General features: G+C 33.8%; 1 protein-coding gene across 1 annotated transcript in view; it reads left to right on the top strand.

The window, feature by feature from the left end:
- The window catches only part of LOC114324277 (heme peroxidase 2-like), a 56,581-nt gene that overhangs the window by 21,585 nt on the left and 13,526 nt on the right, over positions 1 to 21,470 (top strand). Inside the window, exons 2-10 of the mRNA XM_028272076.2 lie at positions 4,693 to 4,949; positions 5,009 to 5,135; positions 7,955 to 8,172; positions 9,241 to 9,479; positions 9,537 to 9,756; positions 12,448 to 12,677; positions 14,174 to 14,435; positions 16,963 to 17,246; positions 18,721 to 18,890. Of these exons, the coding sequence (XP_028127877.1) occupies positions 4,693 to 4,949; positions 5,009 to 5,135; positions 7,955 to 8,172; positions 9,241 to 9,479; positions 9,537 to 9,756; positions 12,448 to 12,677; positions 14,174 to 14,435; positions 16,963 to 17,246; positions 18,721 to 18,890 (2,007 nt within the window). The remainder of the gene's footprint in view (positions 1 to 4,692; positions 4,950 to 5,008; positions 5,136 to 7,954; positions 8,173 to 9,240; positions 9,480 to 9,536; positions 9,757 to 12,447; positions 12,678 to 14,173; positions 14,436 to 16,962; positions 17,247 to 18,720; positions 18,891 to 21,470) is intronic.

Raw genomic sequence — 21,470 nt, 5'->3', positions numbered from 1 at the left:
ATATACAGTTACTATTGAGATATTTTATAATATGTATATACAATTTAAATTATTTGACAATAGAAAAGTGTTATTAAGATACAATATACAAGTCATAATGATAAAAATAAAACAAAAAACAAAAAAAACACTTAAAATATTCCATAACAATACAGGCATTAAAAATACTACATTACTCAAAATATTACATTAAACTACACGCAGTTAACAAATACATTTAGGAGCTACATGAGACATTAAATACGATTTGCAACATAATTCTTTAAATTTTTCCTATAAGTACATGTTAATTGAGGTCTTCAACTTAGTTCCGTTGGCAACTTATTGAAATTATCAAAACCTTTATAGAGAAGTGAGTTCATAGCACCTGTAGTATTGGTTCTGCTGATGTAATTATTATTAGAATTTCTCGTAAAATAAGGGTGAATATCTGAATAATTGTAACTAACAAGATCGAGAAAATATTTAGGTGCCAATCCATGTACAATTTTAAAAATCAATATCATGGTCAAATAAAAAAGACGTTGCGATACAGAAAACCACTGCAAAGTATTCAACATCAATGTCACAGGTGTTAATCTACTTGTACGTAAAATGATCCTCATTCCACGATTCTGTAATTTTTGTAATTTGCCTAGTTGGTTAAGATTTAAAAGATATAAGATGGATGTATAGGATGGATGTATAGGTTTGAATACGCTACTGCTTTGGCTTTTGCTATTGCTACTTTCGCTTCCTTTTTTGCTACCATATAGTTTTGAAGATCTGTGTCGGATCTGGTTTCTTGCCACTTTTTATATAATTTTTCCTTCTCTTTTATTGTTCCTTGTACTTCGTTTTACCACCACCAAGTCTCTTTATCATCAAACTTTTTTCCTGACGTTTTCCCAAGTATTTCAATAGCAGTCTCTCTAATACTACTGGACATTTTTCTCCAAATTGTATTAGGGCTTCCTTTCATGTTCCAACATATTTTGTCTACTATTCTTTCTCTGAATAGACCTTCTTTCTCATCTTTTAGCATCCACCACTTGATTTTTTATGGTCCTCTCCGATATTTTGGGTTAGCTTCACTTTTTATTTCAATGTTGGCAACAAGCAGCTTATGTTGTTGGCTTACTGTCTCAAACTATTACCTTGCAGTCCTTGCATTCACGTATGTCTTCTTTCCTTATCATGAAATAGTCTATTTGGGATTGATGTTGTCCACTTTTTGTTGGGGATTAAGTTTTCTTTAGGTTTATTTCCATTCCATTCTTTCTATATTTCTGTTCCAGTTTTCTTATTATAAAGCTAAGGTCATCTTCGTCTTGCGCGATCATTATTTCGTCGTCAGCAAAACTTAGGGCATATAGATATTCGTTTCTAACTGGTATGCCCATTCCTTCGCGCTTTCTTTTCTATGGTTTCATAGTTTTTGCCAGGAATATTATGAACAGGGTAGGAGATGTGGAGCAGCTCTGTAGTAGTTCCTTTGTCGTCTTAAATGGACTGTATATTCTATTACCCGTTTTGATAGTTACTTCGTTATTCTTGTAGAGTGCTTTTATTTCTTTTACTCTTTTTTCATTGCTTCCCATAGTTTGGTTCTAGGTATCGAGTCATAGACCTCCTTAAGATCTACAAAAGTCAGATGAACGGATATATTTTTGGTAATTATTTTTTCTATTAGTTATGAGATGACTAAGGTATTCTCCATCAATAGATAGGCTTTTGTTCTGCCAGTTAATTTTACTGAATATATTTTCTAGGCTTGTGGATCTTTGGAAAAATTGCGTTTTCTATCAGACCTGGTAGTAGGAAATTCAGGAGTGTTTTCATAAATTATTACTTTAGCTTTTGATTTTCTCTATATATTTGCTAAAGCCTATATATATGAATGATGAATGGGTTGTACATATCTTAAATTTATTTCTACATCCCTGTTTCTATTTAAAGTTTGTTACTGTCTTGGTTGGTTAAAGCTTTTGTAACTGCCTTGGAATATACAGAATCGAGAGAAAGCTTTCTCGAAGTTTATGAAGTTTCAGGCTAGCGGTATTTCATATTCTTTAACTTTACTTATTAGTTCTTGAAGGGTGTGAAGTATAAATATGACCTACGGTACTGAATCCACTTCTGAAACTAGCTTCCCCTCTTGCCTGTGCAGCATCAGCATCTAATGCGTTTGTAATCTGTTGTTAATGATCTTTGTAAAATTCTCGTTTATGATTGGTAGTAGCCTTATGGGTCTGTAGTTTTTGATATTCTCTTTGCTACCTTTCTTATGAATGAGAATTATATTTGCTATATTTCACTAGTCTAGTATGCATGTTGATCTTAGTCAGTTCGTAACTAAAATGTACCTAATATTTTCCAGGTTTTTTTGCCAGTATATTTAAGCAGTCCTACTGTTATGCCATCTATTTCGGCTACTTTAGCGATTTTATTTTTTGTAATTGTCAATTCTACTTCTTCCTGGAGGACTTATCTCGGAGAAAGTATCTCGGGACGCCTAAATGTCCCGTATTTGCGTTGGGTTGAATTTTTTTATCTGACTATATTTTCTCTCTTTAATTTTTCTTCAATTTCTGCATTTGTTTTCATTCTTATTTCTCCCTCTTTTGTTACATTGTGGCCCAGTATTGTTCTCATTATTTTTCTTTCAAATTTCAGAAGGCTATCTTCCTCTTTCTTGTTAATCGTCGTTGTTTCCATCCCATATGTAACACCAAGTCTTATTAAGGTCTTATATAGGTTCATATTATACTTAGAGTCTTGCTTCTCAGCAGATTTCTACCGTGTAGAAGTTTTTCTGTCCTTCAGAATTCTTTCCTCTGTTCTCTCTTTTCCGGTTTTCTCTATTTTTACTCCTAAGTAGCTTAAGGTGGATACAGTTTCAAATTTATGGTTCTGTGTTATTAGATATTTCTTAGTTGGCTCATCTTTCCCTATCGCCATGTATTTTGCTGTGAGCTGGTTTATCTCTAGTCCTATTATTCTCTTCGCTTCCTTATGTAATTTTCCAACTGCAAGTCAGTGTTATCTTCGTCTTCGCTGTGATGACTGAATCATCTGCATATGTTAAAATTTGAAGTTGATCTGTAATAATGTTTTTGTTTGCAAGTTTGTCATCCTTATGATTACAGATTATGTCAATATCTGATATTGTCAATATCAGATTAAATACTGTCGGAGAGATAGAGTCACCTTGTTTCACGCCTTTGTGTACATTAATCTCCTTGGAAGTTGTTCCGTTGAAACTGATCCTTGCCCTGGTGTTCTTTAGGCTCACTGTTAGCATATGTCTTAATTTTTCTGGGATTCCAACATTCTCTAGCTGCTCCATCATTTTTGTCCGATTGGTTGTATCAAAACCGCTTTTGAAATCCATGAATATTAGGTGCATTTCTCTGTTGTATTCTCTCGATTGTTGAATTATTTGCTCCACTGTATATATGGAATTAATGGTAGACCTCCCCCGGTCTGAACCAGTTCTGGTATTTTCCTAATATTCGTTCAGTGCATGAAAGTTTTATGTTTCGTATATTTTCTAGAATCTAGAATGTTATATGTGTTGTTTAATAAAGTTATTGCTTTGTAATTCTCACACTCCTCTAGATCTCCTTTTTTATATATAGGTACCTACTATAATACCTGCGTTCCAATCGGCTGGTAGTCTGTTTTGTTCATATTTGTTGTATTAGCTGGTTTCTTCCTTTACGTAATTCTCTTCCTCCGTATTTTATTCCACAGTTATTTCATCTTCTGTGAAAATTTTTTATTCGTCGTTATCTTTTACGGCCTTACTTCTTCATCGCAGTGTATTTCCTTCACAGTGAATACCATTTTTTCGTAATATTCTTCACATATTTTGCTGATCTGTCTGTCCTCAAACAAGGTTTTTCTTTTTTAGTCCCCTTGTTTTAATGCTGAGCTTATTTTTTGCTGCTTTGACTTTTGATAGTTTTCTCTGTCTTTTTCAATATCCTCCAGCGAAATCAGTCATTTTTCTTTTCTTTCTTCTTTTTATTTTTTGAGTTGGCTTTGTTTCTCGATATATTGTATGCTTCCCTGTTTTATTCTGACGGGTTGTTGATCCATGCCATTCTGGCGGAGTTTTATAGTTTTATATTTCGCAGTCTTGATTGTACGTAAATTACACATTCAAAAGTAAATTGAAAAGGATTTATAGGTCCCAAATTAGCTAAAAGACCATGTTCTAATTTCCCCTACCTGTTTGGGTATCGCTCCAAACCCTCCTTTTCAGTGGCGCACCCAGGGGGTTTTGGGGGTTAAACCCCCCAGTTCATATGAAAAATATACAAAAAATCGTAAGAAAATATAACATGTCTTTCACAAACAATACAAAAAAAATTCGACGCCCAACCAACCCTCTCCCCCAGAGAAAAATTTTAGGTGCGCCACTACTCCTTGGATGCGTCCCGTTTTTTCAAGTTTATGATTTGGTCACCCTATTCTACAAGTATTTCAAGAGTAGTGAGCTGTAGAATTTATTCACGAAATGTATTATTTCATTTCTGTCTGTAATCCTGTTGTTTTCGTTTCTTAGAGACACGATTTGCCTCTTCACAATGATTATTTGACAAAATAGGTAAATTTATTCACATTTTTAATAAACTATTGTTTGCAAAAAGTATTTAAATAAATTACATTACTTGTAAAAGTAAAATATTTGGTTTAAATACACAGGCCTGCAAGCAGGATATTATTTATACATCATATTCTGCTGATCCAATCCATTCTTACAACATCAGCAATAAAGCTGTATGTAACCGATACCAGCAAAATATACAGAGAACAGCAAAGAGTTTTTGAAGACCAAAAAAGCCGAAATTTATTTGAAAAGAACATTCTTGAACATCAAAATGTCGACGAAGCTGTCAAATATGGTTTGGATACTGTAGAAAATTTATTGAGTATAAAGGAGCCACTTTGGTATAAAATGGGTATGTTTTAATTTTGATTGATGAGTAAATCAATTTTATGGAGGTATAATTGTTTGCAGGTTTATTTTTGAACACACATCATCCTGCTAGTAAAGTTGCTGAATTTGGAAAACCTAACAAAAGAGCTCAAAAGTTATCTAACTTTGGAATGGCGTCACTTGAGGCTACAAGAAAGATAATAGAATCGTAAGTTTTGTGCAGTACTATTTTTAGTTTCTTTTCAATTTTCTTCTTCACGTGCCTTGTCCTTTCCGAACCTTGGCAATTAACATGACTATTCTGAGTTTGTTTACGCCAGATCTGAATACTTCAGCAGATGACAATCCGAACCATTGCCGCAAGTTTTGAAGCTACGAGTGTATGCTCCTCCCTGGACCCCTTCTGCTGTCTATTTTCCCTTGGATAATTAGCTGAAGTATTCTATATTCACTGTGCCTCATATCGTAACCCAAGTATTCCAATTTTCTTTTTTTAGAGTTATTTCTACCTCTCTCGCTCTCTCTCCTTACCTATACGTCGTAGTACTCCTCATTGTTTACGTCCAGGATATATGCAATATATGTCGGCAAGCAGGCGCGGATACAGGGGGATCAACGGGTCCATGGACCCCCCTACTGTATTTAGTCTATAATTATTTTTTTATTATTTATTATTTTTTTCTGTTAACTCTTCTGTTAACTCTGCTAACTTTAAGCCATCAGTACAACACTAAATTACACGACAACCGCTTCCAAAGAATTGAAAGAAGCCATAAAATCTAATAAAACGCCTTCTCTGAAAATAATCTGCAGGCGCATTTGTTTGGCAACCGGTGGAACCATAAACAACGGAAATATTTTTCTCAATTCAAAGAATAACAAAAATGATATTTTAAAATGCAAATACATTACACTGGGTATAAATAAACCTTATCTCATGAAAGTCACGTTTCAAATTTGCGATACAATAAAGATATAAAAATTTGTATTTTACTAGATAATCCATGCGTACCTACCCATTGATGGTAGACAGGTTAATCTTTATGGTAAAGAACGACCAGTGAGATTAATAGTCGTGAATTGTCTATCAATCCTTTTGATACCGTAGGTATCTGGAATTATATAGTGTATTTTATCCTCAGAGTAAGTGTGAGTCGTATGGCTAAATCTGGAAAATATAATATTTGACTTTGAGGTAAGTCTAGCCCCTCCTATTATGAATTTCTAGATCCGCGCCTGTCGGCAAGCCCACATTTCGAAGGACTCTACTTTTATCAATAATATTGCAGTCATTGTCCACGCCTTCATTCCATATAACAAAACCGAAAATACATAGCATTTTGAGAAGCCAGATTTTGAGAGGTAGGGTGAGGCTGTTAGAGGTGAAAATTTTCTTCATGCTAGTGAAATTTTGCTTGTTCTATTCTTATACGTATCTCCTTCGTTTGATTCCAACTTAAATTAACTGTTGTTCTTAAGTAAGTATACGAATTCACGTGTTCAATTTTTTGATTGTTTCCTGATTTTATTTTATTCTTTTCAATTCGTCATTCAATTTTCGCTTGTCCACTGCTTGACATAGATCTCCCTCATAATTTTCCATCTACACTGGCGGACAAAGAATTTAGGTCACTAGATGAATTATACACGTTTGATGCCTCGAATTTCCTAAACCTGTTGTCCGATTTGAGTGATTTGTTTAGTATGTTATAGCTTTATTATTCAAAAATCTCATTGTGTTAATATTGTTGCTAGACAGGTAAATGTCATTTTATACCGGGTGTAACAATCATACTGTGTTTTTTCCTTAAAGTTTAGAACACTCTGTAAAATATTATAGCATAGATAAAATATTGAAATTACAACTCAATTATAGCCTTAGGCTTTCTTAACATTTTCTTTTTTGATTCATTTGCTTATGTTGGATAATAAAAAAGTTAGGTACTTTAACAACTAGCCATGTTCTTCATCAATACAGGGTATTTCTAAATAAGTGCGACAAACTTTAAGGAGAAATTCTGCATGAACAAATAATGACTTATTGTTTTATAAATATATGTCCACAAATGCTTCGTTTCCGAGATACGGGATGTTGAATTTTTTCTTACAAACTGTCGGTTTATTTGTTGCTCTAAAGCCGGTTGAGATATGCAACTGAAATTTGGCAGGTTTTAAGAGGTAGTTATTGCGCATTTTTTGACATACAATAAAAAAAATGGTGAATATAAAATTCTTATTTGTATGTCAAAAAATGCGCAATAACTATCTCTTGAACCTACCAAATTTCCTTTGCATATCTCAACCGGTTTTAGAGCAACAAATAAACTGTCAGTTTGTAAGAAAAAATTCAACATCCCGTATCTCGGAAACGAAGCATTTGTGGACATATGTTTATAAAGCAAAGAGCTTTTTTAAAAACTGTTTTTAAAAACTTCAAAATAACTTTTTTATTATCCAACATAAGCAAATGAGTCAAAAAAGAAAATGTTAAGAAAGCCTAAGGCTACAATTAGGTTTTAATTTCAATATTTAATCTATGCTATAATATTCCTCAGAGGGTTCCGAACTTTAAGGAAAAAACACAGTGTGATTGTTACACCCCGTATAAAATGGCATTTACCTGTCTAGCAACAATATTAATACACTGAGATTCTTAAATAATAAAGCTATAAGATACTAAAAAATCACCCAAATCGGACTACAGGTTTAGGAAATTCGAGGCATCAAACGTGTATATTTCATCTAGTGACCTAAATTTTTTGCCTGCCAGTGTATTTCAATCTTGTGCCTCTTGTGTCCAGTTCCTATGACAACGCTTTAGTTTATCAGTCCAACGTGTTGGTGGAGACCTGTGCCACGGTAGGCATCATTTCTTGGCTCCATTCCTGTATCCGCTTTGTCCATCTGTTATCTGTCATCCCAGCCACGTGTCCTGCCCAGTTCCATTTCAATAGGTTTCATTAATGTGGAGGATCTCTTTAAATAAGTTAATATTTTTATATTGCAAAATTTAATGATTATTCTTAGCTTTCCAGAAAATGTAAGTCGCCAAATAAACGATTCACCAATTTCTTTAAAGTCTAAAATTCTTGAAGAAGATTGTCCTCTGAGAGGAAAGCCAAGATGTCCATTGTCATCTAAGAGGTACAGAACTTATGATGGTACGTGTAATAACTTGGAGAATCCATGGAGAGGTGCGTCTCTTCTTCCCATGCAAAGATTTTTGCCTCCGGTTTATGAAGATGGTAAGTTATTATTTAAAAGTTGCAGTAAATGTAGCATTTACAGTTTTCATTCTAACATAGGTCTACATTTGCACATACAAAACAGGACATGCAACTAAAAATAGATAGATTAAAAGAAGAATCACAGAAGGTTGGTCGAGAAATCAGTGTTCAGCATCTGCTACCTTTCATTATATGCTGCAGATATTCAAGTTTCCTTTGTTTATCATCTTCGTCAAGTCACTTTCGCCTTGACCAGCATCTGCTACCTCTCATTATATGCCCCAGATATTCAAGTTTCCTTTATTTATCATCTTCGTCAAGTCACTTTCGCCTTGACCTATTTTGCTTAAGACTTCTGCGTTTGAAATGCGTTGAACCCATGAGATTTTAAGCATCCTACGATATGACCACATCTCGAAGGCATCTAATTTGTTCATCATAATAACCTTCATGTCATAAAATAAAAATGTATACCATTTTTATTTTTCAATTAGAATACGGAGTGCAACCCAGCTCTCTGAATCGCGATTTTCGATTCTTATTGGAATCTCATCGGAGAGAGCGCAGGCTTGTTCTCCATATCCTAACTGACCAGCACAGAGAGCTTTTCCCACACATTGCAACTGAAACAAATAGGGTAGGTGACTAGCGTCATCTGGCAATTGAAAGATGAAGTTTTTCAATTATAAAAGCAACATTAATAATATTGAAAATATTAAAAATATTACTAAAAGATTTTTAAATTGAAAAACTTATTGGTACATTTTCCTGGTGACACCTCCAAGGCTTCTACAATTTGCAAGCCAAATGGATGCTGCAGTGAAGACAAAGGGAAGGAATTCTACACTACGCAATTCACATTTCCGTCTGCAGCTTGGTAAAGTTCCATAATGTACCAATAAGTTTTTCAATTTAAAAATCTTTTAGTAATATTTTTAATATTTTCAATATTATTAATGTTGCTTTTAGGATTGAAAAACTTCATCCTTCATGTTATAGTTTACTTTGTATTATTGTTAAGAAAACCGACATAAACATACTATAAAAGAATTTTAAACTGCGTTTAACCAAATTTTCTTTTTAAAGGTATTCAGAGTATTAGACGGTCCATATTGGGTACAAGGCTTCCTTCAGCTAGAGAAATAAGTACTAACATACACAAAGACAAGGATCAGGAAGTGAATGTGATCACTTTAATGTTTATGCAGTGGGGTCAGTTTATTGACCATGACATTACCTCAGTTGTGAAATCCAGAGGTTTTAATGGTTCAGTACCACGCTGTTGTGACAAATCGGAAAACAAGGTTTTACCAGAACCACTACTAGTAAGTAATTTTTCTATGAACGATAAAAGGTCCAGAAGTTTTTATTTATATTTTTAGCATCCCTCTTGTCTTCCTATTGAAGTACCAGAAGACGATTGGTTCTTTAGTAAATTTAAGATTGGATGCATGGAATTTTTAAGAAGTGCTCCGTCCACAAGAATTAACTGTGATTTGGGTTGGAGAGAACAAATCAATCAAGCAACTTCGTTTATTGACGGTTCCATGATATATGGAAATGATTTGGAGAGAGCTGACTCGATAAGAACTTTTAGACAGGGTAGGAAATTACTTTATATGTGTTTTATTTATCTATTCTCACTTTTATTCAAATCTTACAATCATAATTAACTTTAACCAGTTTTATATTTTTCTACGTCAAGAGCAAATTAAAATTCCCCACCCAGAAGAACCCTATTAGGGGTACCAGTAGGAAATAGGAATAGTGAACGTGGTAGACCTATACTCCGGTCAACTTACGCATCCGAGGCTACAAAAATTACCATCAAGCTGAAAATTGGCAGGATTGTTAAAAATACCATCATAAACGAAATCTAAAAAGACCTCATAAATCCGACCCCTGCTAAAAATTTTACGCGGGGTCAAGGGTCACCAAATATTGCTTTTAGCGATTTTCAGCGAAACGGTAAGTTTTATGGTAAAATTAGTGCTAACAAAAAATATAGATTAGATAATTGCTGTAAAAAATGCATTATTACTTTTTTTCCTGGGAGCCACCGTTTTTGAGATATAACGATTTAAAAAGTGGTAATCTTCATAATATGCGCACACGTTTCCACACCACCTTTGAGGTAGTGTACTTAGCGCGTTTTTTTAACGTGGTTTCCCCAGTAGGCCTATTCTACGGATCTGTTATGATTCTGTTTCATTTAAAGCTATTTAATAATTGATATTGGCAAGGGTTAAAAATTATTAAACTTTATATAAAGAGGTATAAATTTAAAAAAAGGGTAATTCATCAAACTGGTTCATAATTTTCTAATACTTCTGCTTCCCTTGTTCTTCTTCTCATTGTTCTTCTTCCTCTTCTTCATCTTATAGTTCTTCTTCTTCTTCTTGTTCTTCTTCTTCTTCTTGTTCTTCTTCTTCTTCTTGTTCATCCTGGGTGCAAGTAAATTGTCCCAATAATGAGACATCGCATGGCTCCTCGATAGAATCAAATGAATCCTCAATTGTTGGTGATTCAACATTGGAGCACGACCGGTTTTGACAATTAGTACATGCTACCGAACAAAACAACCCAACTTTTTTGCAACCACATTTAGCGCTACATCCCTTTTTACAGTTGCAAAAAATTGTGTTCAGGAGTTTTTCCGGCGCAGGGGGGAGTAAAGTTTGAATTGGTTCTAATGAACTGTCGACTAATTTCCATCCCCAGTCTTTTGGATCTAGCTGATAACCAAGCCACACTTGAACTTGGTAATATACCCGAAAAAGATGTTGATGAGCAGCCGCTGAGGTTGAAGGAAGACAAGATAACTGCACTTGTTTTTTGTTTCGAGTACTTTTAAAAAACATGCATATCGAAACTTATCTAAGCACGTAGTTTTCTTAGGCGCTCCATACATAGAGAGAAGAAAGCTAATTCCGTTGGAAATAACTTCTTGTGGAGTTGAATTAGTTTTTTAAAAACTGTTTCAATTATCATTACGTCAAATAATACGCGCAAATACGCGAAAATAAAACAATATTCTGACATTTTTGTTATAACAATGAAAATAACACGAAATACACGATAAAAAAAAATATAAGTTTAACACGTATTTTCACTCCGGAGTAGTACTCAAGACTAATTAATACCTCGAGGGTGTCATCTACCTGAAGGATTTCGCCACCCAGGAAAATTACGGTGTAATTTGCATAAGTATTTATTAGTACTTAGCAATAAATATTTTGCCTAGAAAGTTGTCTTTCATTATTATGTTCAAACCCTTCGGAGAAGAGAATAGGTAGGGTCATTAGATTAGCTGACGAACGTGTTTATTCCGACAAAACCCATCTTTGTAAATTGAACTAAGGCGCATAAATAAAAAGAATTATTATAAGTTAATACTTTGTCATTTGTTGTGTTTTGTTGTGTATTTTTGTTGGGATTAAGCCGTAAAATTCAAATAATTCTTATTATTTTCGCGTTACATTCACTTTGTAAAGATTTTTTTGTTGCCACTGTAATATAATACAGCTTATGGATTGCATCCCTCGGTAGACCGCAAGCTGTATAGTAGAAACATTATCATATTTATAATCTTATATTATTATGTGTAATATAGGTTAAGTTGACCGTAGAATATTATGTTTACTTGTATTACAGCTTCAGTGATGTATATACCTAATGTACTAATACATATATATTATGACGATATATTATAACTCTTTGAATCGTTGTATCTCAAAAACAGTGCCTCTTAGGAAAAAAACTATTAAGGTATTTTTTATAGATAATTATCTACTCTACATTTTTTGTTAAAACTAATTTTACGATTAAACTTACCGTTCCGCTGAAAATCGCTAAAAACCATATTTGGTGACCTTTGACCCCGCGTAAATTGTTTAGCAGGGGTCGGATTTATGAGGACTTTTTAGATTTCATTTATGATGGTATTTTGAACAATCCTGCCAATTTTCAGCTTGATGGTAATTATTGTAGCCTCACTCCTATTTTTGAGTCTAACTAGACCGGTCTACTAGGCTGTGATGAAGGGATGGTATGGACGGGGTCGTGAGGAAGATCTGCGCAGCAAATTGGCAACGGTTGGAGAGGGAACAGGGACGACTGGCGAAATAGACTGAGGAACTTCAAGGCTCAACTACCGCTGTAGATCCTCTGATGATGATGATGATGATGATGATACTTTTCTACATTTTATATAAATTTTGTTATATTACTTTAATAAACTATTTATATACCACGAAATAATATTGCTAATTTTATATACCTCGTTAATTATAGGTAAAATTTTCTACGGTAGACCTCTTAGTGATAGACCCCTTCAACCTCCAGATCCACCAGGAGGTGAGTTATGTAACGCAGGAGCCTTGACAACAGATTGTTTTCAGCCAGGAGATGGTCGAGTTACAGAACAGCCTGGACTTACTGCTTTACATACGGTTTGGATACGGTACCATAATCAAGTAGCTGCTGTGCTATCGAGGCTTAACTCTCATTGGAGCGATGAAAAAGTAAATAGCTCTTTGTATAGGTTTTTTAAAAAAATTCCTAATCAAATTTATATTTGAATAAAAAAAATATGAAAAACAAAATTTTAAGCTTTTATTTAGTTACGAGTGACTAAAATTAAAAATATTATAAAAAAATCAACAAAAAAGCAAAAAATAAAAAAAATTGAAAAAATCTAACACACTCGTCAGAGAAAAGCGTGGCGCGTCTTCATCGAATAAACGGTTTTCGCTCCACGCTTTTCTTTAACGAATGTGTTAGATTTTTTCATTTTTTTTTATTTTTTGCTTTTTAGTTGATTTTTTTATTATATTTTTAATTTTGGTCACTCGTATCTAAAGAAAAGCGTTTCTTAAAAATTTGTTTTTCATTTTTTTTTTATTTTTTATTTTTAGTCTTACACTTTTCAAGCATTAAAATATATCGTCATGTTTATTAAAATATGTATAAAACATAATATGATGTACTAACATGAAAAGCAGTCAAAATCGGCCAAAAAAATTGAAACTTTATTATTTATTTATGAAGCATAACGTAAAAAATTAACGTAAAAAGTGAAATTATGTATAGTTCATATAATTAGCTACAATCTGCAAAAGCTTCAAGTTTTTTCATTGTAAAAAATAAGAGAATTTTAGCATTTTCCGGTAAATTCCAATTATTAATAAACATACATATTTTTTATTGACTATTCATATATTGTTCCCGCGTATGCATATGTCTGCAAATTTTCTGCATTAAAGAAAAGGCAGTCAAATTAACGTCTAAATTTTTGACCCAAATGATTGAGCTAAAGAAAAGCGTTTAATTAATACGCCAAAACGATTTCTAATATTAATTGTAGCGCAAAACGTCTGTTCCGGTGGATTTTCTACCGACTACGATAAAAACACGAATTTTTTTAATTCGAGTTTTGGTCGAAGTTTTATTTCGTATCGTATTGAAATTTGACACGAATAAGCCCCGATTTTTATATAAACAAATATATGAGCGTTCAAAATTTGAAACTTTATTGTTTATTTATGAAGCATAACGTAAACAATTAACGTAAAAAGTGAAATTATGTATAGTTCATATCATTAGCTACAATCCGTAAAAGTTTCAAGTTTTTACATTGTAAAAAACAAGAGGATTGTAACGATTTTCCATTAAAATCGTGTTTTTTTATTTAAATAATTAATAAACATATTTTTTTTTATTGACTATTCGTGTATTTTTCCCGCGAATGCATATGTCTGCAAATTTTCATTCATTTGCATTGGAGAAAAGGCAGTCAAATTAACGTCTAAAGATTTGACGCAAACTATTGAACTAAAGAAAAGCGTTTTAAAATGAAAGATACACTCTCACAAAAGGCTTCTATTCTTTGGAGTAATTGATTTTGTAATAAGATGACTGTGGTTTTATACTTCTTCTTAATTATCAGACTTTCATAAATATTTTGGGCTTCTAGATATCCTCTTACATAGAGTGGGCAAACTTAAATTTGTTGTTTTAGACCTACCAAGAAACCAGAAAAATTATTTATTCTCTTATTCAACACATCACTTACAACGAATTTCTACCTATACTCTTAGGCCCAGAAGTTTTGCACTTATTTGAACTGGAACTAGGTTTCAAAGGATTTTATAAGGGTTATGACACTAAAATTAATCCAATGATGGCAAATGCATTTAGTACCGCAGCTTATCGGTTTGGACATAGTATGGTACAGAATTCTTTCATAAGAACTGACAGAAGACATCGACCCATCTTCAACAGTAAGCAATCTAGCATACATATATTATAAGGGTAATTTTAAGTAAAAATAAACTAACAATTCAATTCGAAGTTTTATTTTCGGTGAAATAAAACTTCTAATGAGACCAAGTTTCTGATTACGCCTTCGTGGTTTCTAGTATTTGCAAATCAAACGAATGCTGAATTAAAGATGACACGGGGAATCTATAATTTGCACCTCACTTTCTGTCTATTCAGCGTGGCAAAAATTCCAACGAAAACTTGGTCTCGATACTCAGTTAGGAGTAAAACAAATACAGAAGAGTTCGCCGGAAAACGAAATCAAGAGACGTATATATTTCAGTTCGTTCAGAATTTTTACGGCGAATTCTTCTGTATTAGTTTTACTCCTAACTGAGTATAGAGACCAAGTTTTCGTTGGAATTTTGCCACGCTGAATAGACAGGAAGTGAGATGCAAATTATAGACCCCCGTGTCTTCTTTAATTCAGCATTAGTTTGGTTTGCAAGTAATAGAAACCACGAAGGCGTAACCAGAAACTTCGAATTGTTTTAGGCAGATGTTGCTACGGCATCCATATTAGTTATTTTGTCGTGATTCGGTATTAAGAGACTTGGTTTGTTTTAGTTTGTTCAAAGATAACCATATACAGTAGACTCGCGATTATCCGAGCTATCTGGGACCGTGACTACCTCGGATATGGAAAAACTCGGTTAACACTGAGATTGGTTATGTTGATAGAAAAACACGTAAATAACCAAAACTGTGGATGTTTTAATCACAAAACTAATAACTTTTACTGTCTATAAAAGATAAAAACATTTACCTTATCAATATTACTGTTTAAAAAAATATTTGATTGATTTTTGCGTAAGCTTCATTCCTGTTTTTGAGGCGGCGATGTTGCGCCAAAGTTGAAAGTTGTAACTCACCAGTTATAACTTTTGCCTCGGTTAACCGAGGCTCGGATAATCGCGAGTCTACTGTATAACGTAAAAACCCGATTTCAGTTAAAACCCGAATTTACTAGGAAAAACTAGTTTTAACTATGGGCTTTAGACAATTCTAGTTTTAACTAGTGAAAACTAGAACTATCAAATATTTTCAGTTAATTCTAGTTAAGACTAAATATATTTCAGTCAAATCTAGTTTTTACTAAACTTTTCAGTAACTTCCAGATTCAACTAAATCTCGGTAAATAATTTGCTACCCCGGTTGTTTGCAAATGATTTATCTAAAACGTAAATTACTGGACAAGATCGTAAACGTAAAAAATGCAAGTACTTTTGACCACATTGTTGTATTATTGTCTTACATCTATGCTGCTAACATTTTCTCGATGTCTTGGTTAGCTCGCTCGACTGAACCTTTAATCTGGCTGTGCCTTGGTTTTCTATGGACTAACTTTGCCTTAGGCCAGTATGACATTACCTCATTTATAACTGCATTACTTGTTAAATGGTCTTGATAAACCATAATAAACTTGTAGCCGTGATCCTCTTGTGATTGCATATCGATCAAATCTACCTGATAGCGACTATTAATTTCTGAATGCAATATAGGTTTCGAAACAAGACCCCTCTTCGCTTTACTCTTCTTCCGTTGGCAGGTTTCACACATTGATATAAAATTATTGAACATACCAATTATTGTTATATTTGCGTATTTTTTGGCGGTTTCTTCAACCTATAACCTTTAACATAGGCGTAACCAGGGGGGTTTTGGGGGTTGTAACCCCCCCCCCCATTGGGATGTACATCAAAAATGTCCTCAGCAGGTACATAATATTTGATGGGTTCAATTCTAGAACCCAACTTTTTTATTTCGCCAACTTCAACAATTCTAAATCGTTTTACTGTTTTCTTGGCAGACAGTTCCGCATCTTATACTTCGGCCATTAATTTATTATACATACATGCTTTTGGTCACAACATTGTAGTGACTTTCTTTCTTCTCGCTCTGTTCCTTTTGTAAAACCTTTTCCAAAAATCGTTCTTTCCACGTTTCTATATCTCTGCTCTCAACCTGATCTTCGACATTATCACTTATATTTTGAATAATACACAGTAGTGTAATCCAATAAAAACGATGTAGAAAAATTAACAGTTGCCCTATCCCGCTACCCCCGCTGCCCCGTAAAAATTAACCCTATCCCGCTACCCCGAACAAGCCAAATTGTATTAATTTGTCTCCTCTCGCAACGATTTTAACTGATATTCGCCAGTAATTCCAGTAAATACTAGTTTGAACTAGTATAAACTACTCTAAATTCAATTTGTTTTGGATTTCTAGTTTTAACTAAATTTAGCAGTCCAATCTAGTTTTGACTAGTTAAAACTAGAAATGTCTAAAGCACTTAGTTAAAACTAGTTTTTCCTAGTAAATTCGGGTTTTAGCTGGAATCGGGTTTTAACGGTAACATATACACTCTCTGGTCATCTCTAATGAGAGTGAAACTAGTAAGGGTGTTTATGGCTCTCTCTGAACGAACTGAAATATAATACTTGATTTCGTTTTACGGCGAATTCTTAAAAATAAACTTTGTAGATGTCTCGCTTCATGAAGAATTCACAAATTTCGAAAACATTTGGAGCTTTGGTTCTGTAGATAGAACGATTTTGGGATTTTGTAACCAACCAGCACAACGACGGGATGAATTTATTTGTGATGAGTTATCTAATCATTTATTTCAACCCACTGATATGCAGTTTGGTATGGATTTGGCAGCTATTAATATCCAAAGAGGAAGGGACCATGGTATACCGCCTTACACATCTTGGAGAGAGCCTTGCGGACTCACACCCATTAAAAGTTGGAATGATTTAAAAAAGGTTAGTAATCCAATATTATTGTTCTAGGTTGAGTATATAAAAAGATATTGCTGTTATATTTTTAATAATTTGCTACCATCGTCGTCAATGTTATTATTGTCTTTACTGCTGTATGAGATAAGCTCTTCTCATTACATTTATATACATGTTCTCATTTTTGAACATATGTATTGGCTATTACAGAAACGTCACCTTTAGTATTCTTTGATGCTCTTGTTTAACCCTTCCAGAAATTGACACCCAATGATTCGTGTTATAATCAAAATTTCAAAAGTAAAAGTTCCATCTTCATCATCCTTCCGTGGCATATTAGGTCTTAGTAACTTTGGCAATTACATTGGCAAGTTGTTCACAGTCTTCAGCTAATCTTGTTCAGAATGTTTTGTCCAATCGCGAATGCTCTTGATCCATGCCATTTGCTTCCTTCAAATTCTTCTGCGACACTCGATTTTACCATTCATGATAACTTGAAGGATTCTGTACCGGTCTTCTCGAAGATCGATGCCATGTAACAACAATATTAACCAAACCAAATATAATATTTCATCATTCTTTGACGTAATTTTAGGTTTAATAGGTCTGGATCCCGCATACCAAAAAGGTAGATTAATAGCAACCAGAAAATTTGATAATAGCTTCACGGTGTCTAGTCGGACAAAGTTTGATGTACGGGAACACTGGAACAGGGGAAGTTTTAATTGTGGGACAGGATACAGGTTTCGAACGTCAGACGACGAAAACTTCCCTTGTATTTTGTTGGACAGAACATCCAATTGATTTGTTACCCTTTCATTAAACTCTCATGCAAAAATCAGACTGCTATTACTGGCCAACAAGATTTCTGTCATTTGACATATTCTTCGTGTTCCACTCATTAAAATGCCCAGTTGGTGATAAACACCAGTCTGATTTTTGCATGAGAGTTTAATGAGAGGGGCACAAATCAATTGGAAGTTCTGTTCGACAAAATACATCTGATGTTTTCGTAGTCTGACGTTCCAAATTTTTAACCGCTTCCACCATTAAAACTTCCCCTGTTCCAGTGTTCCCATATATCAAAGTTTGTCCGACTAGACACCGTTAAGCTATTAACAAATTTTCAGCTTGCTATTAATCAACTTTTTTTTTCTTATGCGGGATCCAGACCTATAAGTTCTCGTTACAAAAGAATGATTTCATTTTTATAAACGTTGTGTGAGCTGCTTCAATTCTGAATTTAGTCTATTTAGTTGGATTTAGTTAGTCTAAATATAGCATCCCAGATATTTAAAGTGAGTAACTCTCTCAATGCTTATTTTTTCTTTAATACTGTCTTTGAATTTTCAATTACTGTTTGATTTTTCTAATAATAATTTTTAAACATTTTCACATAAATGATCAATTTCAAGTTCAAACTTTAACTAACATTCCTTGAAAGTACCAGCAAAAAAAACGATGCATTGTTGCGCTTTTATTTTTGAAGTTTGTTTTAAAGATTTTCAGTGTGGAAACAACAAAAAAATTCCGAAAGGTATATCGACATGCCGACGACATTGATCTCTTCAGTGGTGGTTTGGCAGAAAAACCTGTAAAAGGAGCAGTGGTAGGTCCAACCTTTGCATGTATCATAGCTCAGCAGTTTGTTAATCTTAGGAAAGGAGACAGGTAAGTGAGAATTTTTGACAAATACTTTTGGAATGAATACTACATACAGACTGTGTAGTTTTCAATTAGATATACGTACTATAAATGGTAACATTGCTTCGCCGCTGTCCACCTAATGGACCACATTCGGGCTGATTCATTTACAGTTCAAATAATACAGATCGGAATGGGACATTTCATTGCCGCCGGTTCATCGCCGCCGGTTCATCGCCGCCAGTTCATCGCCAGTCCATTTCATCGCCGTCTGTTTCATTACCGTCCGTTTCATCGCCAGTTAGTCAGTTGATTTTGTATTATGGGAGATGACACGATACGACGTTAAATTCAGTTCAAAACTTATGACAATTAAAAAGATAAAAATATTATTATATTAATTTACTGTTCTATTTCTACTTCCCCTAAATTTGATACTAAATAGTATTAAATTTGTAGTGTTAAATGGCCTTGTATATATGTTCATATATGTCCTTATATATATATATATATATATATATATATATATATATATATATATATATATATATGTTCAAATATATGTAGTGTCAGGTTAGGTTAGGTTAGGTCATTTCCTAGAATTCTTAATTAATATTAAAAATAAATAATAAATGTAACTGTAGAAAATTGGTCGGAGATTTGGAAATAAATCAGTTAGCGATTAATTAACTGGCGATGAATCGGCCGGCGCGGCGATGAATCGGCCGGCGATGAACTGGTGGCGATGAAACGTCCTAGACCGATTTAGATAGATACCATTGCACGTCATTATCTGCGTCAGAGATCTAAGTTGACATTAGGTTTGTTCTAGCATTAGTTTCAAACGGATTAAAACCATCAGCGAATAGTCGACCAGTGCGAGTAGAGAGGATAGCACTGGTGACTGTATTATGTTTCTCTCACTGACCAACTGTTTGTTGACGGTTTCTGACTAGTTTGACTGTTTGCTAGAACAAACCTAATGTTTCCCAATTACAAAATATTCTTGAATTCATTTTAAATCAAATATATCACATAATAGGGCTTTTCATTCACATTCATTTGTTTCGAGCTTTTGTCATTTGTCGTATAATCCGTGTATCTATATGAATACGTGTACACAGATTATACAACATGACAGAAGCTCGAAACAAATGAAAATCGATGAAAAGCCCTATTATTGCGAAGTTGATTGTACAACAAAACAAATTAATATTCAATGTAAATAAATAAAAACATTAGAAATAGAAAACAAGAATTAAGTTGTAATTTTACGTTAAAGTAAATAATTAAAACGATAAATATAATAAAACAAATACTTATATAGTAATTAATAAAAACAAATCGGAAGTGTCAATACCGCAAAAGTGTCACCTTTGTTCGATCGCAGTTAGAGTGTAATCCGAACAAGTATCCTTTATAAAAACGCTTTATATTCCACTTATATAAGTTAAATGAAACAAGTTAAGTTATGTTTCTTTAAATTTATATTAACAGAAATCTTTAAATATTATTTCTACGCGTATATAATAAAATATGTCTAGTGGTTTTAATTCCAGTGTACTCGGTTAAACGATTCTAAAAAGGAACACAACTATAACTTCAATATTTCGTGTTGCTATCATGTGACGTAAGGAGCTATGACGAGAACGACATGCAACGGTATCTATATTGTACGGACTATAGTCATTCGTCATTCTACAGTGGCGATGCAACTCATTCCCAAAAGCAATGTTTCTTGCTTTAGCACTTCCTTCATTGGGGTATATCTAATTAGACACTAAACAGTCTGTATCTGGTGGACTGATAAGTAACCTGCTTTGCTGATTGGGGCTCTGCGATCGTGCGATCTCATAAAAACATTAGTTCTAGAAAGTTTAACCTTTTATAGGCATACATGTCAAATTTTAGCGCGATGCGATCATTAGTATATTTTTGACAGCTGCTAAAAATTGACGTGTTTGGAAAAATGCCGCATAATGACAAAAACGATTCTAAAAAGGAACACAACTATAACTTAAATATTTCGTGTTGGTATCATGTGACGTAACGAGCTATGACGAGGACGACATGCAACGGTATCTATATTGTACGGACTATAGTCATTCGTCATTCTACAATGGCGATGCAACTCATTCCCAAAAGCAATGTTTCCTACTTTAGCACTTCCTTCATTGGGGTATATCTAATTATACACTAAACAGATAATAATACGAACATTATTATCTGTGAAGTGTAAAGTAAAGGTGCGCAAATTGGAGGAGCCATGAGAATTAGTAGCGCAATTCGTCGGACTTTTGGCATCGATTGGTAACTGTTGATAAAACCTGGATCCCCTACTACACACCAGAGACCAGAATTAACGCACTGGGGTAGATTGAAGCCGGCAAAAGTGCTCCGAAGCGTCCAAGAGTCGACCAATGGGTCGGAAGGGTCATAGTCTCTGTACCTTGGGATTGAAAAGGCATAATTTTATTTGACCATCTTGAAAAAGGTAAAACTATTATTAGCCAATATTATTGTGCATTATTGGACAAACAGAAGCAGGAACTCATTGAGAAACGGCCCCATATTAAGAAGAAAGTCTTTTTTTACCAAGACAGTTCC

This window comes from Diabrotica virgifera, chromosome 1 (genome assembly GCF_917563875.1).
Source record: "Diabrotica virgifera virgifera chromosome 1, PGI_DIABVI_V3a".
Taxonomy (NCBI): Eukaryota; Metazoa; Arthropoda; class Insecta; order Coleoptera; family Chrysomelidae; genus Diabrotica; species Diabrotica virgifera.
The sequence above is the reverse complement of the archived record's forward strand: the minus strand, read 5'-3'. Positions and strand labels throughout refer to the sequence as shown.